The 12296-nt window shown below is 36.6% G+C and overlaps 1 protein-coding gene across 4 annotated transcripts; it reads left to right on the top strand.

Annotated features, from left to right (window-relative positions):
• The first annotated feature begins 1469 nt into the window (after positions 1-1469).
• Positions 1470-8045, top strand: LOC133798521 (protein REBELOTE). Of its 4 annotated transcripts, none has more exons than XR_009875918.1 (14): positions 1470-1807; positions 1897-2027; positions 2415-2475; positions 2627-2735; positions 2835-2883; positions 2964-3058; positions 3512-3580; positions 4255-4788; positions 5010-5312; positions 5455-5775; positions 5913-6119; positions 6837-7032; positions 7106-7198; positions 7564-7673. XR_009875918.1 is itself a non-coding variant. In XM_062236841.1 (14 exons), exons 2-14 carry the CDS (start codon positions 1916-1918, stop codon positions 7657-7659), a joined length of 2139 nt encoding a protein of 712 aa, XP_062092825.1. In that variant the 5' UTR covers positions 1473-1798; positions 1897-1915; the 3' UTR covers positions 7660-8045. The 4 variants fall into 4 exon arrangements, 3 of the variants coding, with proteins under 3 accessions (XP_062092826.1, XP_062092825.1, XP_062092824.1); XM_062236841.1 differs by having other exon boundaries at positions 1473-1798; positions 6943-7032; positions 7564-8045; XM_062236840.1 differs by having other exon boundaries at positions 1474-1807; positions 6943-7032; positions 7564-8045.
• Positions 8046-12296: the final 4251 nt, after the last annotated feature.

Genomic DNA, 12296 nt, shown 5'->3' on the forward strand with positions numbered 1-12296 from the left:
TTTAACAAAGATTGTGTTTGGTAAAATTTTAGTTTTTGAATTTTTTAAATGCAAAAATAGAATTATTATTATTTTTTTGTCTCTTTATTTTTAAAAATTGTTAACTATTGGTCAACAACACGGAGTTAAATAAACGATATAAAATGAGATGAAAACAAAAAGAAATTAAGACGAAAAGGTAAACGACACAAACGATTTACAGTGGTTCGGCCCCAATCAGATGGTAATGACCTACGTCTACTTACTGTTTTTATTGATTTAAAATCCCAATACTGTGATCAATGAACCAGAGTTCACGAGTTTCTCAAGCCTTATGAGGATTACAATTTCGGTGAATAATAACACTATATTTTTCTCTCAGAATTCTCCCAATCCAAAAGTCTCTTTCTTGAGCCATTTGATTCGTATATATAGGCTCAAGAAGGTTACATGGGCCAACGGACCTTAATTACAATTAAGACTTGTGTATCTAAATAAATAAAGAAATTACAATTAATGTATAATTACAAGATTGCGCATCTAAAAGAAATAAATGATTATATACAACCAAGCTGGTCGCACATAAATATGATGCTTGATAAACTAAAAATCTTCTGGTCGATGGTTGAGCAGGATATAAATACTTAAAATAGCCACGTGCCTCTCACGTGTAGACCAATCCTGCTACGTCATTAGACAGTCTGTTTTTGGGTAAACAAAAATAAAAATATGTTTGGTAATTATTTTTGTTTTTTATTTTTAAAAACAAAAAATAATAAATGTGTTTTATAGTTTTTATTTTTATTTTTTGTTTAACAATATAAAATGAGATGTTGATTTGAAGAAAAAAAGAAAAAAAAAAGTTAAAAACTGATTAAAAAAATTTGAAAGTGAAAAAATTATATTTTCAAAATTTAATAAAATTTTTAAAAATAATAAATAAAAATAAAATTACCGAACTTTACTTTATATTTAAGAGTTTATACTTTTTTGGACCTTGTATTTTTCTCCATTACCTGTTTGGACCCTGTATTTTGACAAATTACTTTTTGGACCCTATGTTTGGTAAAATGGTTAAAATAAAACCCTAAACTCAATTTTGATGAAGAAAAAATTGAATATAACAACATATTTCTTTTAAGTAGAATGATTTTATTTTTGTTCTGAATTGTTAGTTTGGTAAATTATTTGTGATTTTAGTTAAGAAAATATTGACCAAAATTGGGTTTAGGGTTCTATTTTAACCATTTTACAAAATATAGTGTCTAAAAATTAATTTGTCAAAATACAAGATCCAAACAGATAATAAAAAAAAACACAACTAAAAAAAAAAAAGTATAAATCCTATATTTAATTGTAAAATTTTTAATCATATATTTTTTTAAGAATTACCCAACAACACCTATGTTATTTTGCTGGACGAAAGTCCAAATTATCAAACATGCGATAATAGAATTCAGATTTTACGTTGTAAACGATAATAAAATTGGAAACGTAAATTGCGACAAAAAATTGGAAACGCAAATGAATGTTTTCTCTATTTCCTAAATTGAAAACCCTAAATACACGTTTCGACCCTTCTTCAGCAGCCAGCCAGCCACCCACAGCGTCGTAAGCCACGCATTTGCATTTCCAGGTCACGAAACCAGAATAGCTCTCCTTCTCCTAGTTCTGCCTAGCACCATTGCAGCAGGTCAAACCTCGTCAACGCTAAATCAGTTTCCTAAAACCTTTTCCTTTTCTCTGCTTCCCTCCCCTTCTTCGTTTGCGAAAGACAGAAGAGTGCCGCCCTCTCCTTCTCACCTCACAGGACCATAAGGTTTCCCCTGTAAGAACTACTAACTATAATTTTGTTAAGGTTTTTTCTCTGTTATATGTATATATATATATATTAATGTGTTCGCAACAATTCTGCAGATTATTTGAATAGTTAAAAATGGGAAAGCTGGGGAAGAAGGCGAGGAAATTTGCGAAGAAGAATCTTCAATCTGTGCTCAAACGGAAACGCAAAACGAACTCTATGATGTTCAAGAAGAAATCTTCTAAGAGTAAATTTCTTTCTGTTTTGTTTTGTTTCTCTGTACTATTCTTCACGTTAAAAGCTTTAATGGATATTTATGTTAGTTGTAATTTTGTCAGTTTAATGCAAAGTTAGTGTTTTTATTTTTTTTCCCAACTCATTTTTGTTTGATTGAGTTTTGCTCAAAAATGTTTTTTAGGGGTTTGGAATTTTGAGCTCAATGCTTTTGAAAGAGTAACTACTACATTATTTGATGAAATGTGTACCTTTAAAATAAATTGTTTAGTGTTGAAAATATCTTTCATCATAGCTTTTAACTATAGGTGTACTTGTTATTTTCTCACATTCTAAGGAGGCTTTGTTTTTGTTGTTCTGAATTTTCTACTGTTTGTTATGTTTAATTTCATTACTTTAGGACGTGACCAGGATGATATTGAAGAACAGGAAGAGGACACAAAAGTGATGTCCAATGTAAGGTAGAAAAGGGGTGATCCCTCTTACTCCTGCATTAGAGTTGTCTTTTGTTTTATAGTTTTATATTAGCATTAATCTCAGAAACTTTATTTACCATTGCTATATCCGAAACAATTGTCTTAAATGCTTTTACTTCACTTTTGATGTCTTTAGAAGAAGCAAAGGCAAGGATCTAGAAAACTTTTCTCTTGATGCGGTGTTTACGGATGATGATAGCAATGCAACCGGAGACGAGACTGACAGTGATGGATATCTTTCAGAGGTTTGTCACTTGTTCTGATTTTGAAAGTAGTAATTAAATACATTTTCTTTTGCCCCCTCTATGTTTTTTTTGGGCACTAACTCATAATATACCTAGCAGGACTCAAGTTTACATGTTGCTCAAAGTGATGGAGCTAATTATCTTGAAGGTGGAGCATTTATTTTATTGATTTAATGCATTCCAGTAAAACTTTTCCTTTGTTTAATAACTGAATGAATTTGTGTACAGACAACTCTGGTGGTAGTGCTTTCTCATCACAGAACAAAGAAATATATTTAGATCTTGTGAAGGAAACAAAACAATTGGAAAAATTGAAGAAAAAGGTAAGTTAGTGTATCATTATCAATGTATGGTTGTAAAATATTATGTGTTTGGAAGGCGACCCATTAACTGATGTGATACTTTATTGCCACATGGATGTTTTAGGGGTAATGTAGGAACTATAGTACAGACTTTAGCTGCATTTTTAGGGTAGGTTTATTTGATAGCAAGAAGGGTATTAAATCTGCAGTACTTGAATAAAAACTGTGATATCCTTGTAACTTTGTCTGATGAAGTTAGTTAAAGATGAAGAATTGTAAATTCACTAAATTAGTGTCTTCAAATTACTAAAATTTTTTCTTACAGACAGGTTCTTTTTGTAAGCATTGTAGATTTTGGATTGTTCACTTTTTTCTTCTATCTTATGTTTTAAATTTATTTCTTATATTCTTCCTGCAATTATATTTTTCTTAATCCACATTTTTGATGAAACGTAATATATGGAAAATTTTCAGGATCCTGCATTTTCTAAGTTTCTTCAAAGCTATGATAAGAAGCTTGAATCCTTTAGAAATAAAGAAGCAGTAAGTTAATTACTTTGAACTTATTTATTAACCAAGATATAGTTTTTCCTTCTTTATTTTCTATTTTTGAAAAATATGAACCATCAATGTGTTTAAAGAATTATGTGTGTGTATGGTCAAACTACATAGCTATTGATTTTCTATTACACACATTCCTGTTCTACTTCATTTGGTATCCAAAATAGATTGAGTTTATGATTTAATGGCCATGATTGGCTAAGCTTATTTTAAGCTGTTTTAGCTTCTAGAATCAAAAAAGCACTATTGAAAGTGTTTGGGTAAAAAATAAAGTGTTTTTTTAATATAAAAGGTCTTTTTTTTGGAGAAACTTCCCAGTTTTTTTTTTTAAATACCCTTTTGAGAAGCTGTTTTTTTTATTAGAGTAATTCTATTATTCCTAATTTACTCATGAAAGATCTTTTTTTAATTAATATGTAAACACTTTTCATTAAAAAAAGATCTTTTATAACAGTTTTCCAAGCAGAAAAAATAAGCTAAAGCTTCTACTTATTTTATGGTTTTAGCTATAAGCAAAAACTTTGCCAGTGTTATATCATATATGATTGTTTTTGTCAGCAAGCTTGTATATTTTACACGGAAGGAAAACCTAATTATTACTCCTACATGGATATATTTTGTTGATTTGCCATTTATATATTTGGATCTTGTAACAGTATGCAGATGAGGATGAGATGAGTATTGATGAAACAGAGTCAGTGGATGGAGAAAGTGTGGATAACAAGAAGAGCCTATTTTTGACTAGCTCTGATGTTGACTCTTGGTGTCAACTAGTGACAGAGCAGCAAAATCTGTCTGCCCTAACTAGTCTGTTAAATGGATATCGGACAGCATGCCACTACAGAGCTCAGTCAAGTGGTGTCATTAATGCTGCTGACTCACGCCATAGATTTCAAAGTAGTGAAACCTTTTGCAAGATATTGATTTTTACACTTAATGATGCTGATAATATTTTTAGGAAGCTGCTTGGATTATCAAACTCCAATATCAGGAAGGAGAAGATTTCGGAATTAAAAAATAGCTCAAAGTGGAATACGTTCAAGCCATTCATTAAATCATATTTGAGGAGTAGCCTTTATCTTTTGAATCAAGTTACTGAAACAGAGATATTGACCTTCTCCTTTGCCCGATTAAGAGCATCAATGGCATTTTTTGTTGCATTTCCTTCGTTACTTTGCAGACTTGTAAAGGTATTTTATGTAATCTTATCTATTTTTTTTCCAACGCATCATAAGTATGTCCTACATTAAAATAAGTCTTGATGTGTACATATTATAGTTGATATGAATGCATGTGTACGGGTCTTTCCTATTGATAGATTACCGTGCAGTGTCCCCTAGCTAATGGTTTTCTGGTTGCAAATTATATCAATATAATTTTAAATCAAACTCACACCAAATTTCCACTGCAGACTGCTGTTCATTTTTGGGCTACAGATGGAGGGAGTGTGTCTTCATATGCCTTTCTTATCATACAAGATCTAGCATCTGTGTATGCTTCTAATTGGTTTGACACCTGCTTTGTCAAAACTTATAAATCCTTGATTGGCAATTGTCAGTTTGTGGAACCTGATCAATTGAAACACGTACAATTTCTGAAGAACTCCTTTGTTGAGCTTTGTTCTGTAGATGTACAAAAATCATCCAGAAAAGCAATGATTTCCATCCAGCAACTTGCGAAAATGCTGCAACAAGGGCTACAAACAAAGAAAAAGGTAGGCAAACATGTTTCGTTAAGTTCATGTGAATATATTCATTGCTATTTATTTAGATGCTGAAGCATTTGATTTCTATTATAATTTTTTGTTAATTTTGGTTCTCTAATGTCCTGACATGTATATTTTTTTTCGTGTGCAGGAAGCAGTCAATAACTTATGCAGTTGGCAGTACATTAGCTGTATTGATGTATGGGTTATGTTTATATCAGCTAATATACGTGACTATGATCTTCAGCCATTGCTTTATATGGTTGTTCAGATTATAAATGGGGTGACTGTCCTGTTTCGTGGACCAAGATATTTACCTTTAAGAGTCAAGTGCATTCAATGGTTAAATCACCTCTCCAGTTCAAGTGGGATTTTCATTCCTGTGGCATCATTGGTTTTGGATGTTTTGGAGTATAAAATTGGAGAGGGTGGAAAACATGGAAAGGCCATCAGCTTATCAACTGGAATAAAGGTTAGGGATTAGTATCTTGCTATTCTAAACCAAATGCGTTTCTAATTCTTTTCAGTTTGGGATTTATAGCTTCTAATGTTTCTGTCTAGCATAATGCATTTTGAATTAAGATAATTGATATTAATTTTTTTGTACAGTTGCCAAAACAAATTTTGAAATCTCGAAACTTCCAAGAGCAGTGTATTTTATCTGCTGTGGAACTGCTTTCAGCACACTTTTCTCAGTGGACCTACCATGTATCATTTCCTGATCTAGCAACTATGCCACTTATCCGATTACGAAAGTTTCATGAGACAACTAATATTGAAAGTTTCAAACGTGTTGTTAAGCGATTTATTGATCAGGTATTGATTTCTATACTCTCTCTTGCAACAATTTTGTTTTTCCTAGTATTGATATGCTAGAGGTTAATACTTCTGAAGCAGTAATGGAGCCATTCATTGACTTCCTGATTTTTTTTCTTTTTTCAAAATAACCTTTTTTCTAAAATGTTTAACAACAAAGATTTCCAAAATTCTTGTAAATTTTGTATTTTCTATCGAAATAACATAATTTAGAAGATTTAACAAACAATGATTCAAAATTCATAGTCTAAATGTGAGTTCATAGCAAGATGGAATTAAGTCTAATTGTGTTATTTTAGCTTGGCTAATGACAAGTTAAATTTGAAAATATACCCGTGTACTTGAAAGCCTAGTTTTTTAAGTGAGTAAGAGAAGTGTTGTTTGTGATTATTATTTGTTTGTCCTTTTTTCTTCTTGATTTAAAAGGAAAGAAATTATACGCACGCCCAAACCCTAAGCCTGTTGTCAAGGATGAGTACATGTGATGAGAAGAAAGAACTAGGCAGGTTATGTTGATAATTGTTTTGTATGTGCTTTGCTTTAGGGAGAGTTAAGGTCTCTTGAATACCTCATTGTTTTAATCGTTCTTATCACTTTGTTCATTCAATGACAATTTCCATATCTACCTAATTCTTTTCATTGTCTCTACTCTCATTTTCTATCTTTCTTTGCCCACTGTTTGCTATTGATTTGAGAATCCTAACTGGGGTCTTTCAGAGTGATGACAGATATAGATGGGTACAAGGGTTTGACGATTTATATCATGATGCACTGTTCATAGTGCATAGAAAAAATAAACTTTTAGGGTTTCGCCTTCCTACAGGTGGAGCAAAATATTGAGTTTGTGCAGAAAAAAAGAGATGAGGTGGCTTTTTCACCAAAAGATCAACAATCTGTAGAATTATTTCTTCAGGTATGCATTCTGAATGCTGTGTTTGATAATTGCTAGTCATAGTATGAATGTTTGACAGTGGATTTATATGCAGCTTGCAAAGCAGAGTGGTAACACTCCTTTCTTACAATACTACCAAAGCACTATGGAAAAGGCAGTTGCTAGAAATTTGGCTTTGAATGAAAAGGTGCAAGATACCTTGTTCTTTCCCTTATTAATATTAGACATTTATTATGTTATTTCATATTCTTTCATTATTATAATGTGTGGGAGGTTACAAGTTGTACAAGGGTGAATTAGGCTGAATAGAGAGATGAACTTGGTTGTTAACACTTGGAACAGACATGATAAATAGTCCAGCTACCTTGTGCGATTATTTTCTTCTTAAAGAAAGTCATTTAAAGCTGATAAAATTTCATTAGGGCGTGAAATGAGCAATGATTTGTGTCGAATTTGTGATTTTTGGTTGTCCATTGTTCATCGCTCACAATTTTTTGGTACTGTGCTGCATTTTAGACTGACTTTATTTCTTGCTACAAATACGTTATGCAGTTACCTGGAGCGGAGAAAATTTACAAGAAAATAAAAAAGCTTTCCAATAATGTGAAAAATGTTACTGGTGGACAACCCGGGAAAATAAGTGGATAGTAGCAAAGATGACAAACAGGGCGAAAAACAGCAGAGTTTTCAAATTTTGTATTAGATTGATCTGTTATTAGATTCACAGGAGATGAATCTTTTCTTTATTTACCCACTAGCCTTCCTTTCACCAATTTTGGCATAATCAACAATCATCTAGGCTTTGAGAGATCTTAAAGGTCTGAGCAGATTTTTAGGATTGGTGACCATGTCAAAAGAAATTTTGTTTTGTGATGTCATCATATTTAAGAAGTTTTGTTAGGAACTTTCTATTGTGCCTAAGCAGTTTGAAATACATGGTAAAACAGATGTCAAGTAGAGCGTAATTTATTACAGAAAGCCATGTCTGACCTTCGAAACTGTTTTCTTCTAATATAATTCTTGTTTTAAATAAATTGAATATTTTAATGTGAATAGGCTGGATCCCAATTTATTGGGCTTACAAATATCATCATGGCTTATTCGAAAGAAAATTTGAATGTGATTGATTTTTGTCTTTGAATTCTAAAAAATTGAATTTATTATTGGTAGAAAATTGAAAAATATATCAGTGCTGAATTTGAAAGCTATAAAATAACACCAGGCGAAGCTCAAGAAATGGTCTCTAGTATAAATAGAAACATTTTGAAACTTTTTCTGAATAGAATTATTTAATTTTTCTCTACCGATCATTTATAAGAGATTTACACTACCATGTGACTATAACTACTTGTCATCAAACACTTCTCCTTTTGATTTGTTGTACAAGGTAGCATACAAAAGTGAATATTACCAACGGTACAGGGTGTTAAATGGCAGTCAAAAGTGAATAAAAATGAAGGATTTGGATCTTTCATAAAGTGATGAATACAGTAATAGAACAAAGTAAATGGGACACCCTTTGTAAAAATATCAAAAAAAAAAAAAAAACTTCGTTGGACAAAGATGAAAGCCAATAGGACCTCTAGGGACTTCTGTTGAGATTTATTAAATATAAAAATTAAGTAGTGTTACATAAGGTGGTGTAAAATACTTTACGGTTTTACTTAAGTTGAAGTGAAAACATAGTCTTGTTGTGGGCATTAATAATTGAAGTTTATGGGTCCAAAGTGATACTATCAGGCATCTAAGCATCTCTTAAAAGTTTGGAGTCATTTGGAGGTGTCTAAGGGTGATGTTTACCCAAAAACGGCTGCTTACGACATGGCGGGTATTTCTCACACGTGGATGACATGTGGCAGAATTGAAATAAGGCGGTGCTGTTCGGTTATCGACCAGCTATACATTGCTTCATCAAGAATGACTATTAGGTACGACCAGGCTAGTCGTATGATTCGGTTTATTCCCTTAAAAATTGTGATATTGTAATAATTACATTGATTATTTCATCTTTATTACCTTGATACACGTATATTAAGGAGAGTTAAGACCCAATGGCCCATGTAACTCCCATTGAGCCTATAAATATGTATGAAATAGCTCAAGGATGGGACTTTTGATCTTTGAATCTTTTTCCTGAATATTGAGAGAGAGAGCCTATAGTGCGATTATCCATCATCTTGTTATAATTCTCCCAAGGTTTGTGAAACTTAAAGAACCCTAGTTCTTTGATCACAGCATTGGAACTCAATATTAATAATAGCACTAAGTGGACGTAGGTCTTTACCATTCATTGGGGTCGAACCACTATAAATTATTGGTGTTTCTTCTTTACCATTAGATTAAACTCTTAATTATCATTTCTTTTCCTGTCGTATTTTTGACTCCGTGTCGTTGGCCAAATCGAGGGTCAACATTCTGGTGCTTTCATTGAGAGATTGATAAAAAAAAACTGTAAGAAAATCTAATGGCGAAGACATCCAAGAGAGCTGGACAAACCGCTGGCACTGCATCATCCCAATCTCCTCCCCCAAATGTGGCTGGGAACGAACCACATTTGGAGTTTGAAGAGGAGGAGTTAGATTCGGAAACGCTGAGGGAAACACTTGGGGTGTTGCAGGACGAGTTGGCTAATTTTAGGGCCAATCAGGAGAATGATGCGGAGACAATGGCGCTGCAGCAGAGAGAAATAGAAGGCCAGCGCCAAGAGCTGAGTGAGCGGCAAGCAGACATGGACCGTCGGCAGAGGGATGCCATGGCCGCTCTCGAAGCAGCCATCCAATTGTCTCGGAGTCAGGCTGTGCCAGCCTCTCAGCCAGATCAGCCACCGAATGTGCCGCCTCAGAGAGCTCCCAATCCTAGCCCTCCGCTCCAGCCAACAAGCCCACAAAGGCCGGAGCAGCCACCCGTGGCTCAGGATGATGTCCCAACTAGGGATCCTGAGCAGCAGCCTCCATCTCAGGATGGTCGAGGCAATCCCCAGCGCCCGAGGCAGAATAGGGCAAGACAGCCGCCCCACAGCCCTAGACGCCCAGGGGACGAAGAGCCGAATCCACCGAGCAGGGGACATCGTCCTTCTGCCAATAGAAGGAACATCCAGTCAGGCTCTGCGGTCAGGGCCCCCCCACGGCATAACAATGCACGGGGACCCAATGACCAGTGCAGGCCTCCCCCTGACGCTCGGGAAATTCCAGCCCGAGGAGGAAATAGCGTGAACAGTCGGTCACGCCGTAGCCGGCCCTAGTTTAGAGACGGCTACGATTATAATGAAGTTGACTCTGGCAGAGGGAATGCTGGTCGGAGAAACGAGGAAAGAGGTGGAGGCAGAAGCCCCCCGCCTAGAGAAAATAAGCCAGCTAGCCATAACGTTGGGGGACAACCCAGGTAGCAGAACGTCTTTGATCGGCTAGGAGTCAACGAGCAAAGACGTAGGGATGACGATTTAAGGGACGTACTCAATGACCATCGTGAAAGGCATGATGAGTATGCTCCCCCGGCACCAGTCGCCCATGCGATCCCAGAAGTGGTTCAAGATCAGATTGATGCTCTGCACCAGGCAGTACAATAGCTGGACGAACGTCCCACATAGAGTACGATAGGAGGAGGGGCACTCCCTTTGTACAGAGGATTGCTGCGGCTGAAACCCCCAGTAAATTCAAGATGCAAACACTGCCGAACTTTGATGGGTACGGAGACCCAGTATCTCACGTTAACAAGTTTGAGATACAAATGGATATACAGAAAGTGTCGGAAGATGCCCACTGCAGGATCTTCCCCGCGACACTATCTAACACCGCCCAGGAGTGGTTCTTTAAGTTCCCTCCTGCTAGTATAGTATCTTGGGAGATGTTCATGAAGGAATTTTACGTACAATTCTATGTGGGTCGCGTACACCCCACAGAGGCCAACCAGCTGGTCGAGATACACCAGAAGGAGGGAGAGTCCTTAAAGGAATATATCCAGTGCTTCATGCGAGCGGAAGCTGGAGCCAAGACAGTGGGTGATGAAGGCAATATGATGTCCCTAACTGCTGGGGTTAGGCGCCATTCACCCCTCTGGAGTAGCCTAAGAAAGAATGGGGTAAGGAGTACCCAAGATTTTTTGGATCGAGCTGATTGATATATCAAGCTCGAGGACGCGATGGCCAATGAGGGGAAATCGCCAACAAAAGACAAGGGGCCAAAGGAAGAACCCGCCAAGGCCGCCAACGGGTAGGAGAAACCCAATGGCAACGACAAAGGAAACGAGAATGGAAATGGTAGGAATGGTGGAAAATGGGCAAGCAATGAGCCCTCGGCTTCTGAGAGTAAATGCCCCAAGGGCAATCGATATGAGCCAAGATTCACCAACTACACGGAACTTGTCGAAAGTCGAGTGGAAGTCTACTAGGCGACCAATCTCTAGCGTGCCTTATTAATGACCTGCACCTATAAGGAAAGATATCTCCAAGAGAGATACGACAAAGTTCTGTCATTTTCACAATGACTACGGGCACGACACTAACGAATGCAACCAGCTGAAAGATGAAATTGGGTTCTTGATTAGGCAGGGACATCTAAGAAGGTATGTGCGAGCTGCATAAGGGTCTCAGCGAGAGGCTCAAGGTGGCAACGAGCAGGCGCCTGCACGCCAATGCTCACCACCTTTACAGCCAGCTCCTATGGCAGGCACTCTACTCACCATCTGCAACGGCCCACACCTTGCAGGGGACAGTGGGAAGGCAAGGGAACAATACGCTCGAACCCTACGCCACGACCAGGACATCGAGATGATGAGTGTGGAGGATCGAGCACCAAAAAAGGCTCGAGCAGAGGAGGAGTTGATAACCTTCTCTGGAGATGATGCCCAGCACGTACAATTCCCACACTCCGATCCACTGGTCGTAGACGTGCAAATTGCCAACATGATGGTGAAGAGGTGTTGGTTGACACAGGAAGTTCGGTCAACATCCTATACAAGTCTTCACTGGAGAGAATGAAGCTGTCCTCAAGGACCTGGAGCCATGCAACCAAACCATCTATGGTTTTTCCAGCGAAGGGCTCGCCCCAACTGGGTCAATTAGGCTTCCAGTTACAGCAGGTACTGCACCTGCTAACAGGACATTACTCACTACTTTCATAGTAGTTGATTGTCATTCGACATATAATGTTGTAATTGGGAGGCCAATTTTGGTCGACCTACGAGCCGTCACTTCAATATGGCACCTTGCTATGAAATTCCCAACACACACAGGGGTAGGATGCGTATTGGGAAATCAGCGGGAAGCAAGGGAATGCTACAACACCTCG

This window comes from Humulus lupulus, chromosome 8 (genome assembly GCF_963169125.1).
Source record: "Humulus lupulus chromosome 8, drHumLupu1.1, whole genome shotgun sequence".
Lineage (NCBI taxonomy): Eukaryota > Viridiplantae > Streptophyta > Magnoliopsida > Rosales > Cannabaceae > Humulus > Humulus lupulus.